Source organism: Trachemys scripta, chromosome 9, assembly GCF_013100865.1.
Source record: "Trachemys scripta elegans isolate TJP31775 chromosome 9, CAS_Tse_1.0, whole genome shotgun sequence".
NCBI lineage: Eukaryota > Metazoa > Chordata > Testudines > Emydidae > Trachemys > Trachemys scripta.
The window spans coordinates 23,204,820-23,218,416 of record NC_048306.1 but is presented as its reverse complement, the minus strand read 5'-3'; the positions used below and the strand labels follow the sequence as shown (position 1 = coordinate 23,218,416).

Here is a 13,597-nt window from a genome sequence, read left to right as displayed (position 1 = left end):
ATGTATCAGCTGCACAAATTGTTCATTCTTCTCCTATAAAAAAAACCCCTCCTCTTCACCACAAAGAGATGATTCTGATCTTCCCAGTAGCTCTCCCGACTCTAGTCCATCTAAGAAGGGTACCCGTTATTTTACTAAAAGCGTAACACAGACACTCCAGGCTCCTTTAAGAGAACTGCCTAAAACTGCAAGACAGTTAGTTACAGTGCATGCCCCTTAGTGACCAAATACTCTAAAAAACTTAGTAAAAAAATTTCCTAATGTTAAAAAAAAGCCAAAAAAATTTAAAGACGAGCTCCGAACAGTAGTTCTGTGTTATAATCCATCTTAGGCAGACATTAATCAACTCTTACAAGTAATTATGCCAGCCAAAGTTTGACAATGGCTTACCAGACAGGTAGCTTAGCCAGGGGCCGACCCTAAAATTAACCGTAATTTAAGAGAGGCTAGGGACCGTCTCTTAAATTCTATTACAAAAGTCTGCCCTAAAAAGACAAATTAAACAAAAATTACCTACTGTAAACAGAATAAAGAAAAGTCCCCTGCTAATTATCTAAATAAACTAACTAAAGTTTTTGAGGTCTTGAATCTCCCCTGCTTCAACCTAGTACCTTATTACCCATCCCTCAACCCACAGAAACCACTGAGTTGTGATAACAGCAGAATGTCCAGTACAGGATAAGTCTCCATGTGCATGGGAAGGGATTCACTGACCTAGAGAGCCCTTTCCATCTTTAATACCTTTTGACTCCGTGTAGTTTGAGTGAGATGTACAGGAGGTAAGGTAAACCCAGCCCACTTTACTTACAATTGCCACTTTCTTTGCTTCAGGAGTTCCCTTAATCTCAAGGCTCAGGCAGTCTCATTAACCGTAGGGAGCATGAAGGATAAACTTGCATTGATGTTCTCAACAAACTCTGCTACTGGCACTTTAGCATGTGAAAACCTGTTTCTCCCTTCATGGTGTTTAGGCTTCACTTGTGCTTCAAAACAACTTCAGGGCACAGGATGAGATCCCTGATCCGTGTCTTTGTTTGACAACCCCAATTGAGCTAAAACGTAAACCCCACTTCAAGCATGCTCCTGCAGCTTCTCCTCAGAGCTGGGAGCATATTGGCCTTTCCCACGCCTGGCTCACAGCGATAACTCTGAAACAGTCAAAAATGCTAGGGTAGCTTAAATAAAACCATGTGTATTTTGATATAAAGAGTGGAAAGAGAGAGCATCAATGGACACGAAAATAAATCACAAAGCTTCGTAGCATATCAGCTCCCCACTCTACTAGGAACTGTACAAACACTTAAATATTGCACCTTAATTTACACTTACAGATTAACAGAGTTTTAATGTAGGGAACTGTCAAGGCATTTTGCAGCATGTATAAAAGCTCCACCCCCAACCATTTATAGCAAACCCTTAAAAGCCTGATACTCAAATGTGTTCACAGTGCATATGCATGCTACAGAGATGTGTCAGCAGTGCCAAAGGCTGAAGCACAGCTCCTGTTATGTTCTTGATGGATCTCCTTAGACACTGGGACACAGTGCATTGTATGTGTTCTTCCAGCTTCTCATAAAAAGCAGAGAAATCAGATATAAATATCTGTGCTTTCTCCTGTGTATTCTCATCTTTCTTTATTCACAAACACCAACGATTATCTTTTTCCTCAGATTACTTGGGTTCAATGTAAGATCATGGTTCATGGTCATTTGGGGAGATAATGTCCAGCCCAACTCTGGCAGCTGGGCAAAGATGGAACTCAGCCTGAGAGCTCTTGTCTCCTCATTCTCTCCTTCATTAGAAAGAGAAGACCCGACCAAGTGAGGCTGCTTCAGTGGAGAGAGAATTTGCTGTGAGAAAACAGTCTCCATAATTGCTTCTTTCCCTTTGGGAAAAGGAAGGCACTTGGAGATCCTTTTCACTCCCACAGCTTCTCTTCAGCTAGCTGAAAGGACCCTGAGGAACGCTCGTGGGAGGAATTTTTGTTGACAAATGCTGAGGGCTCCTTGCTTGGCTTTATGAAGTGGCTCGTGCTTTGTGCTTGTGGGTAAAAGGCCTTACACAGCTCCTAAATTACTTGATTGTTTTTAGACATGAGTTTGAATCCGTCATCCAGTATGGACCTCCTGTTGCGTCTTAACCTCCTTTGCCTCTCGAGGTGGATGATCATACCCAGCAGGAAGCCGGCAACGAGGAACAGCACAATCCCTACAACAGCCAGAACGATGACTGTGACCTCCACTTGCTCCTGAGACATCTTGGCTCCAAACATAACGACCTTATGGGACTCGTCCTCAGGAGAGGGCTCTGAGAGCAAATGAAAGGAGAAGGTGACCGTTGAGGGGTGGGAATGAGATGATTTAAGGCATCTGAGAAACATGGAGACGGGAGTAGAGGGGAAGGAGAGATTCAATATATGGGAGGGGCCTATCAATTGTTGCTCAATCCCACAGGTCCCTCATCCTTCAGGCTGTGAAGGAATTTGCGAGTGAGCAACAATTTCCCCTTCTGTAAACCCTTCCATCCAAGGATCGCAATGTATTTCACAAACATTCACGCATTAAAACTCACACATCCCTATTAGCAAGTATCATTATCCCCCTTTTTACAAATAAGGAAACTGAGGCAAAGTGATTTGCCCAAGGTGTTACAGCAAGTCAGTAGCAGAGATGGGAATAAAACCCAGGTGTTCTGTCCCTTGGTCACTATGCAGTAAGCATTAGAAAACACTTCACAGCTATTGCTGCTGCCAGCTCGCTAATCCCACCTCTAGTGCTGATAGCATTGGGGTACACGAGATTCATCCTGCATCATTTTTGCTGCTGTTCCAAGGCACTGGCCCTGGCAGCTAAATGACCATGGTGAGCCATTAAAAATCTTACGCTTTCCAATATGTTTTGGGGGAGTGGGGGGGTCAGTAACCAACTCAGAGTGGGGTTCCAGCTCCTCTAGCTGCACTAGGGGATCGGGGATATAACAGCATGGGGGGTGCAGTGAAACAGGGGCAAACTCAAACAGGGGAGGGGCACAAGCGCATGGGAGGGGGCATGGGTGCACAACGGGAAGGGCTTATCAGAGTGAGCGGGGGCTGCAGGGGGAGGGGAACAACGAGGTTGGGAGTGGGGCAGAGGAACCAAGGGCTAGCTTCAGGGCTGGGGCGGGACAAACAAAGCTGCAGAGGGAAATGGGCGGGGCAGACAAACAAGCCAAAGCTAGCGAGGGGGCTGGGGCAAAGGGGAGGGGCAAAAGACTGCAAGGGGCAAAACTGGGGGCTTGCTGCAGGGGGGAGGGGGGCCAAAGGATGTGAAAAGCTTTTGAGAAGCAAGACTTGCTTGGCTAATTGCGTGAAGAACTGTACACCAGGGCGTTTGATTAACATGTAGCTGCTTGAGACTGGTATAAAATTAACTGCTTACTCCTATAACTCCTGACAGGTTTTCTATTTCTCCTCCTCTTAGTACTCATTTTGAGCAAGGAAAATATTCTTTGTAAATTGATAGCTCTGAAATGATGGCGGGGACAGGAGGGAGAAATTGGAAATATAGGGCCAGATCCTCAGCTGGTCTAAATTGCCTCTGAAGACAATGGAGCTCCTCTGTCCATTCATTCCAGCTACAGATCTGGCCCATATATTTGGGGTGTAGTAATTCTGATGCAGTATGAAAAGGGACGAGGGAGAGCAGCCCAGAGTCAATTTTCAATGAACTCCCTGTGGCAGGCAATTTTAAAAGACGCTCATACATGAGATGATTCTGAACCTTTAAATACTTCTTTCTGCTATTAGTTCTATTAAATCACTTCAGAAAACATTGGTTCAAGCAATTAATTTCCCTGAGATAATGTCAGAAATTGTGATGGTGGATGTTTAGGCTCCTTTTTGGAAGAAAGGAAAATATATACTGTACATTTAACGGGGAAATAAAGCTAATGTTTGACACTGACAGCGTCCCTCAGTTAGAGGGCTCTTGTGGTCATTTATAAGAGTGAGACTTTTACAAACAAAAGCTGTTGGGTTTGGTTGGCGGAGCAAGGGAAGTTCTCCTCACCCCAACTTCCTATTTTTACTCTATACTAGTTCAAAGCTTGAAATCCCTGTGCAGATGAATAAGTACGTGATAAATGCAATATAGTGGGAGATCCTTCTGTTCTCTGTTCAGTGGGTTAGCCTCAGAGGAAAATTTATCTGAGGTGCAACCTCATTGAAGACAACCCTATGCTAGGCATGAATTTGACCTTTAGCCTAACCAAAGGAAGGTTGAGGGGAGAGGATTGTGCTCCATAAAAACATCAAAGGAATAAATACCAGGAAGGGAGAGGAGTTATTTAAATTAAGCATCAGTGTGGCTCCAAGAATAAATGGATATAAACTGGCCATCAACAAGTTTAGGCTTGAAATTAGATGACAATTTCTAACTATCAGAAGAGTGAATTCTGGAACAGCCTTCCAAGGGGAGCAGTGGGGGTAAAAAACCTAACTGGCTTCAAGACTGAGCTTGATAAGTTTATGGCAGGAATGGTATGATGGAACTGCCTAAAATGGTGTGTAAACCGATTTGCAACTGCTAGCAGCAAACATCCCCCAAGGCTGGTGATGGGACACTAGATGGGGCGGGATCTGAGTTACTACAGATAATTCTTTCCCAGGTGTCTTGCTAGTGGGTCTTGCCCACATGTTCAGGTCTAACTGATCACCACATTTGGGGTTGGGAAGGAATTTTCCCCCAAGTCAGATTGGGAGAGACCCTGGGAGTTTTTCACCTTTTTCTGCAGCATGGGGCACAGGTCAATTGCAGGATGTAAACCGTGTAAACAGTGGATTCTCTGTAACTTGAAGTCTTCCATAACTCAGCCACAGGTTATAGGTCTATTACATGAGTGGGTGGGCAAGATTTTGTGATCTGTGATGTGCAGGAAATCAGACAAGATGATCATGATGGTCCCTTCTGGCCTTAAAGTATATGAGACCTGAGGGCTTGAAATGCCCTTTCCAACTCTGTGATTGATCTGTGATTCTGTAAAGCAAGTGGGTTCATTGGTGGGGGAGGAGCACACACGGTGAGATTCTGAAAAAGCCACTTTTACTAGTCCTGATGTACAGAAAATGCAAAGCAAAAATGAAAACAGGTGCTAAAGCACCTCTGATATTTTTTAAATCATCTCACTCTGCTCCTTTGTAGTTTCAAGCACTGGGCAGCACAGCCAAGATAATTCACACCTTCCTAGTGCAAGAGCATCTTACACAATGCGAGAACTGCAAAACAGTAACTTCCAGCTGGAAGTTATTATATGCCTGTGGTGCAGAGGCCTGTGAAACCACAGGAAAGAGTACGCAAGAAGAGGAGCTGACCCTTTCTGAAGTGAAAGGCAATTCACTCTAATAACTGCATAGAGCAGATATATTTGGAGCTATTATAAACCAATACCGCCCCAAACACAAGCGAGAAACTCAGACACTCCAGCAAGATGATTCAGGTGAGTCAAAAATTTCCATTTAGAATATACTCGAAACACCTCATAATCAAAGGTGGCCTACAGAGCATTGGGCTTCTGCCCTCCTTGTTTTTTTATGATAGTAAAGACTATCTGAAGGGATATTTAAGTGTTTTTCTGTTTGGGTTTTACTTGTGAAATATCGAGTCTCTTATCCCCTGGGTTGTTGGAAAAGCGGGTTTAGGAGCATGTGTGTTGTGAGTTTTCACACCTTGACTGAGGGTGTTGAATTTTCAACAAGGGCTATTTTTCTCCAAGCTGTTTATTTGTCATTTGAGTTAATTAGGTGTTACTGAAAACAAACAAAAGAAACCCAAGGAGGTTTAGACAATCAGACTGAACTCTTCTTCCCCCTTGTTACTCGGTCTCTTCGCTCTTGTGAGTGTACAATTTCACTAGCTCTCAAGTTGCTACACAGTCTACCAGGTAGATAAAGTAAGAAGTTCTAACGTGTAACAGAACAGGAAAAACACCCTTTTAAAAAACAAAGAAATCTTTCAAGCCTTCTTTTTAAGTGATCATAAAGAAGCAAAAAGGGTACAAGCCCTTTTTTTTGCAGGTCACTTTTACCTGTTGGATTGTCTTAACTAAGCACAGACATGCTGAGGATAGAGAGGTTATGGAGGAGGGGCAATTCTACTGATGAAACACACAAGCAGGCAGAGCCCACCCACCACCATTCACGTTGCTTATAGTCATACCCCACACTAGGGTGACCAGATGTCCCGATTTCATAGGGACAGTCCCAATTTTTGGGTCTTTTTCTTATATAGGCTCCTATTACCCCTCACCCCCGTCCCGATTTTTCACACTTGCTGTCTGGTCACCCTACCTCACACTAACACAACTCCTCCCATATTTATACTTGGGGAACACAGAGACTGGGATGTGGATACACCCCAGCCCAGAGGCACATGGAAATGGGATAAGATATTGTTTCTTGTGCCTTCCCCCACCCCATCCTGCCCCACACACAGATCCAACCACAACCTGATCCAAATCTTCTGTCTGTAGGGTAAGTTCAACCAGCACCATCCCCTACACACAATGCAAGAGGCTTTTTCAGCAATGTAATGCAAATCATACCTCCTTTTGTCTTTAAGATCATGGGCACTGTTTCTGAAAGAGAATGACAAAGTAGTGATAAATTGTTATGCTGCATAGGAAAAAAGCAATCAGTGTAGACTTTATGGGAAGGCTATTGTTATCTATTCTGGGTACAATTTTCAAAAGCACCTAGTGACTAAGTCTCAATGATTTTCAATGACAGTTTCCGAAGTCAATTAGGTGCTTTTGAAGAAGTTAGCCTCTCTATATACTCTGTTGTAAATGCCTGTAGAAGGCCATGCACGCTAATAGGTGATGCCATTTCCAACCCCTACAGCACAAGGCTAGTAGAAGGGAGTGGAAACCAGCTTCAGCACCAGTTGGACAGTTAGAGCAAGAACCTAGATAGCAAGAACAAATATTAATTATCAGAACATAAGAATGGCCATACTGAGTCAGACCAATGGTCCATCTAGCCCAGTATCCCTGTCTTCCAACAGTGGTCAATGCCAGATGCTTCAGAATGAATAAACAGAACAGGGCAACTATCGAGTGATCCATCCCCTGTTGTCCAGTCCCAACATCTGGCAGTCAGAGACTTAGGGACACTCAAAGCAAGGGCTTATATCCCTGGCCATCTTGCCTAAGAGCACTGATGGATCTATTCTTCATAAACTTATCTAATTCTTTTCTGAACCCAGTTATACTTTGGGCATTCACAACATCCCCTAGCAATGAGTTCCACAGGCTGACTGTGCGGTGTGTGAAGAAATACTTCCTTTTGTTTGTTTTAAACCTGCTGTCTGTTACCTTCATTGGGTGACCTCTGATTCTTGTGTTATGTGAAGGGATTATTATAACACTTAACAATGGCTTCCATTTTTACAGATGTAATTGTATGTCCACAGTTCAGGGCGGGCATAAAATTGTTCCTCCAAAAGAAAAGAGGCCAAGCAGAATGTCCTTGCAAAATCTGCCTCTAAAGATCTGTTTCCTAATCCTTTTTTGTATTATGTCTCTGTGGTGAATGTCACGTACTATGTCAGACTGTTTCCTGGGTTCCAGCTCAGACACTGACTTTATTAAAACATGTATTTTTCAGCACTTGCTAGATTTTCTTTCTTTCTTTTTCTTCTTCTGACTTTCCTTCCATTCAGGAGAGCACCTTTGCACTCCCAAGTCTCAGTTAATTTCAGGCACCAGGCTAGCCAACTAGGGCTCCTGAGACGCCAATGAGGTACACGATCCTTCGAAAACTTGTGGAAGGGAAGGGCATGACAAGATGCCCTTAAACTGTTCATCACAAAATAGCTTCTAATGTTTTGTGATTAGATCAGAACACTTTCAGTGCGCATCTGTAATGTAGCTAGCACTTTTACTAATAACAATAGCTGGAGGATCACTGGACAGTGCTTCCAGAGTAGACAACAACATAAACCTAATAATAATATCTAGGGCTATGTAAACTCTGGGTCTGAAGTGTTTATTAGCCCCAAATACTGTTTAAATGGTGTTAAGAAGGAGCAGCTTAAGTTAATAACACTTTAGTTAGTTAGTTAGTGAATTACTGTGTGTGTAGAGCACTTTGATGCACTATAAGTACTAAGTATTATCATTAGCTGGAAGTACACTTAAGTTAATTAGGAAGATGACTGCATAGAGATGGCTGCTGCTCTCTCAATACCTTGTCTGGGTAAGACTCTGTAGAGTGCCTCCATGCCACCATGAATATGATCTGATACATGGCAATGAAGCAACCACGTCCCAGGGTTCCCAACCACCATCTCCACCATTTCGAAGGTCCCAGGGAACAGATCCACAACATCTGCCCTGTAGCTCTTGCCGTTCTGTCAAAAGGGGAAGGGGGATGTTAGCATGCAATGGTTCATGTATCTTTAGAGAACTCTGGTCTAGCGTAACAAGGATCTGGGGGGCAGGATCCTTCGGCCTGGAAACCTTGTTGATGCTACAGTAGTTCATAAGAGTTGTAACAAAAAGTTACCAAAAGCAACTCCAGGGTCCTAAGTGGAAAAGGAGTGTAACCTGCTAAAGCCTAAGCTTGAGATTGGTTAGTTAGAGAGATCAACGCAATACTGGGATCCCCTGGGTCTGCTCTGGGCATGTAAAATCATCTCCTCTTGCTGGTTACATGACAATGCCGCAAACACATCCAACTGCCTGAAGTTAGTTAAGGGGTCAAATGAATGTAATGGTATCCCAGCCCCAATCTTCCCTTGCTGCTGGGCTCCACAATCAGCAGGAGATTCTCACCCTGTATGTGAAGGTCTCGGCATGAAAATGGACTGTATGCACATCGATCTCCTGGCCCATTCCCAGCAGGTACCAGTTCACCCAGTCTCCTTGGTGCATGGTCAGTCCAGGCAAGTTTGCGTAGAGCTTCCCATTGATGGCTGTGGGGTAGACAACACATTGAGAAAGCAGAATGATGTGGATTATAAGGACCTCACATCATGTCAGTGCAAAAACGGTTTCCCTCAAGGCAGGTTAAACCTTTCAAAGCTCAACTCGGGTCAAGTAAATCAGACATGTCTCTTCTGTTGTGAGATTCCCACACAGCATGATTTCCTGATGTTTTGTCAGTCACCTCCCAACTCAGCTACTGCACCTGCTTTTCAGCTGGGTTGACTGAGTCATAAAAAGGTCAAGTGACTTGTCCCAAGCGGCCACTATGTCAGTGACGTAGCTTGGCTAAATATCAGAACTCTCCTCCTTCCTGCTCTTTTGTTTACTACTGAAGAACATTCCATCTCCAAGAGCTGAAGGCAGCAGGAGCAGCTGGGTGCTTTTGAAGATCAGGGCATGTAAATATGCTCTTCGTAGCCTAACTGCAGTTACACATGTTTAAAGTCCACTGCCCATGCACTTATGTAGCAGTGGAAACATTACAGGTCCCTGTCAACAGGCAAATTCCAGCATACTACACCTCTACCCCGATATAATGCGACCCGATATAACACAAATTCGGATATAACGCGGTAAAGCAGTGCCCCGGGGGGTGGGGCTGCGCACTCTGGCGGATCAAAGCAAGTTCAATATAACGCGGTTTCACCTATAACGCGGTAAGGTGTTTTGGCTCCCGAGGACAGCGTTATATCGGGGTAGAGGTGTATATGTCGTCATACATTACTCTGAGGTGCTGGTCATTTGTAAATTGCTGTTCGGTAGAATTTCATTTCACAATTAGCACAACAACAATGACAGCTGCACCTTTTCTGCAAATGAAATAAGGATCGAAAACAATGAAAGAGCAGCATAATAAAGCAAGGTGGCAGATAGGGAAATCTCCACTGAGGGCAACGGGAGAGGGTATGTGCTGGAGAGAGACATGTTGTGAGGCCAGGAATTTCTGGCACCTGTACTTTTCTGTTCCATCGCTGTTGCTTGGATAATAGTAATGACTAGTTGTCACCTACATACATCTGTGATTGGGGCCTTATAAATGCCACAGTAATAACAGCACCACAGGCCCTGATTCTGTGTGGTGCTGAGCACTACTAAAGCCAAAGGAAGCACTCAGCAGGAATCAGGCCCTTGTGTATTAGACATCTGTCAGCCAATGCACAATGTACCTTACACAATTAGCAATCTAAATAACACCTACAAATCCAAAAGGAGATGGCTCCTGGGTGGATTTCTAATTCTGGGGCCAGAAGGAGATGCAGGTCGAGAACTGACTTTCCCTATCTCTGCACCTTTGTCAATTAGGCCCATGCAAATGGCACAGGCAGCTCTGAATAGGGCCCAGTAAAAGAAGTGAAGGCCACGCACCATGCATTTTGTTGCTTTCCACAAATTCTTCATCCTGCAGGTTGATTTTGCTCTGATTCCCATGTGCATACGTTTTCACATTTTCCTCCAGGTACCATGACTGATTTTCATCAAAAACCAGAAAGAGGAGTGCAAACTCCCTGTTGATGCCCTTCCTCTTCCCATCAGATCCCAGCGCCCCTTTACGGCAGACCTTTAGGGGGCCTATCAGGCCACTGTACATATCCTAATAGGAAAGAGAAGAAAGGCTGAGGTGTTCAGAGATGGGGATTTTCCTCCCATCCCTCCTGCACACAGCTCCGCTACCCTTCAGCACCCTGGCTTGCTGCTCCCTGCAGTACTCTCCATAAAATACATTGCAAACCACTGAATAATCAATCGTGTGTGTGAAATACGGTCTATTGGAAATAGTTAACAGAAACTACAAGTGCAGGGCCAGATGTTAGCAGTTAATTACTGCTGTGCATTGGGTGCAGCATGGAGCTGTGACTCTCCTACTGACGGTACATGGGGACATTAAGCCACCCCATAAAAGGTACATGCATCTGCTCCATAGCTGGCCAGCTCTATATGGCAGTGCAGAATGGCCTTACCTCTTCCCTGCCCTGTTATTTGTCCTGGGGAGGGAAAATAGCAAAATGTGAAACTGCAGCTGATCCCTGTGCAGATGATGCCAGGTATTGGGGGAGGGCTTCTTGAACCCCCAAACAGAGCCAAGGATAGGTGCTTTAAGGTATGCAAATCAATAGACATAATATTAACAAATAAATATTAAAATATTTTCCATTTAATGCACTGACTGCACAAATACCTGGGTTTGGGGATAAAACACAAATGGTTTCTGTGGCTAAATGAGATACTCTACAGGCAGGATTCTCAGTTAATTAAAGTATTTTGAAGTTTAGGGGGGCTTTGCTTTTTCTTGGTTAAATAAATCCATATACTGTAAAATGCTATAAATGTTCAAAGCTCCCTGAATTATCTAGGTTGACTAATTCTGGATGATTTCTGCCTTTCCAAATTTAGCTCTGAGCTGTCTAGCTAGGCAAAGCCATAACTAAGCGGGGGGTGGGGGAGGGGGCAGATGTGATAACACCATATAAATATTTGAAGGATGTTAACGCCAAGGAGCAGGAGGAATTATTTTATGAGGGACTATATTAAGAAAGGGAGAATTTAGGCTTAATGTCAAGATCAACAATGAGATCTATTCACCTGTCAAATTGTCTCCCTAAGGGAAATGGTGAAAGCTCCATCACATGGGACACTGCATTCTAAACTGGACCAAACTAAAATATATCCTACAGGGAACAACCCCAGATTGTTTCCTAGGAGACTGTCTAGATGATCGCTAAGGCTTTTCCATCTCTAACTTGTTTTATTCTAAGATTCCAACCCCATTTTACCTTTACAGGATCCACCATAGAGTAGTAAACCCAAGAAACACAGACAGAATCATTTGGTCCTGGACCGGATCTTTCAGGAACATCCCAGCGGTAAGTTACAATGTCACCTGAGAGACAAAAAGGAGTGACAGTAGTAGTAGTTACTATTTGTACTACAGCAGCAACTAGCAGCCCCAGCCCAGCCCAGGGCCAGGATCCCTATATGCTATACAGACACAGAACAAAAACATGGTACCTGCCCCAAAGAGCAACATTATGGCAGTCTTGTGGATATTACGGATTCTTTCCCTGGTTGTGAACAATAGACTAGAGACTCTTTCCTCCCCTTACAAACAAAGGAGGTGGCATGATGGAGATGGGGAGTGGAAAAGGATCTGAACCTCAACTTATCACCTCAACCTTTAACTGAATCACCCAGGACTAGCGCTCTCCAGGGAAATTTTGGCTCACTTCCTGAAAGACTTGCGGTGTCCTTTGGAAGCTTTGAAGTATATTCACAGAGGTGCCTGCCACTCTCATTCAGATTCAACTTTTTGTTATATATTATACAGTTTTAAAAATAGAAGCTGATTGAGAGTCTGGATGGCTTGGAGGGGCTGCGTAGTCCAGATACAGAGCCTATGAGATGCCAGCTCCAGTCAAGCCATTGGTGGCAGTGACCAAAAGTTGTTTCCTGGAGTGAGGGCTGTAAGGGAAGTGAGTTGGTCTCAGCAGTTCGTAGCAGACTGTTGTCCACATCATAAAAGAACACTATCACAGCCCAATGTCACTTGTTGGTCCCCTCATTGGCACTCTCATGGCCAAGCACTAACTAGGCTCTGGACACTACACATCCCTGTGACAGAGTGCTGAGGGATGGAGAGCCAGCACTCCAGTCACTATTAGCACCAATTAGGTTCCCGGCAAAGGCCTGATTAGTCAGGGGTGTGCCTGATTATTAGGCTGCACTGGGGTTAGGAAGCTAATGAGCTAACTAGCCCATTAATAGACAAGTGATTTAAAAAGAGTTTAGGAAGGCAGAAAGAAAGGAAGAGAAAAAGAAGGCACGGTAAGACTGACAAAGAGCATTTGCAGAGCAGAGTTGCCTTACTTTCCCTCTCCCCACCGCTCCTATTTTGGAGAAGGGATTAGAAGGTTGGATACAGTTCAAAAGAGTGGGGATATGCTATGTACTGGTGGTGGGATTAAAACACCGTAAACTACCTGGTGGGGTTGCCAAGCAAGAGGGTCTCAGAGCGGTCTGTGTTTGTGGACAAGGAGGGAATGTAGCATGCTGCCCAGTTACAACTGGGGACTTGTCTGGGATTTGCCTGCATCCATTTCGAATGGATGGTGTAGGGATTTGGCAGTCTGGGTAATGGAGGGAACCCTGCAATGGCGAAGAGAGCTCCTGAAGACCTTCCAGTGATTTCCCCGTCCCCTGCCCTTGCTTGCCTATTGATGGGCTAATTAGCTCATTAGCTTTCTAGTCCTAGTGGGACCTAATAATCAGGCACACCCCAGATCACTCAGGCCTTCTCCAGAGGATCCTAACTGATGCTAATAGTGGCCAGATTGCTGGCTCAAGCTCCATCTCTCGGCACTCTGTCACAGTCCCTCACATTTCTAGAGATGAATCCTCCAGGGTAGGGGTGCACTCATGTTGAGTAACCTGGGGGAGGGAATTTGCACTACCTCTACCCAGGTTGTATGCCTTCTGTGACTAAAGAGAGGATGTTACTGTATAGGGCTGCCAAGCCAGCACATTAGATGAACAATAAAAATACATTGCACATGAAAGGCTGGTTTCTATTCAGCTCCAATTACTTATCACATTAAAACAAACTCACCAGAATAACTTCTATCCTCCTAGCTGGGTCTTTTTA

At 44.3% G+C, this 13,597-nt stretch overlaps 1 protein-coding gene across 5 annotated transcripts in view; it reads right to left on the bottom strand.

The window, feature by feature from the left end:
- Nucleotides 1–1,181: 1,181 nt before the first annotated feature.
- The window catches only part of HEPH (hephaestin), a 33,494-nt gene continuing 21,078 nt past the window's right edge, over nt 1,182–13,597 (bottom strand). For all 5 annotated transcript variants that reach the window (XM_034782461.1, XM_034782462.1, XM_034782463.1 and 2 more), the window contains 6 exons: nt 11,733–11,839; nt 10,327–10,552; nt 8,809–8,948; nt 8,222–8,384; nt 6,577–6,609; nt 1,182–2,307 (listed from right to left, as the gene is read on the bottom strand). In XM_034782461.1, the coding sequence (XP_034638352.1) occupies nt 2,069–2,307; nt 6,577–6,609; nt 8,222–8,384; nt 8,809–8,948; nt 10,327–10,552; nt 11,733–11,839 (908 nt within the window). In that variant the 3' untranslated portion in view covers nt 1,182–2,068. The remainder of the gene's footprint in view (nt 2,308–6,576; nt 6,610–8,221; nt 8,385–8,808; nt 8,949–10,326; nt 10,553–11,732; nt 11,840–13,597) is intronic.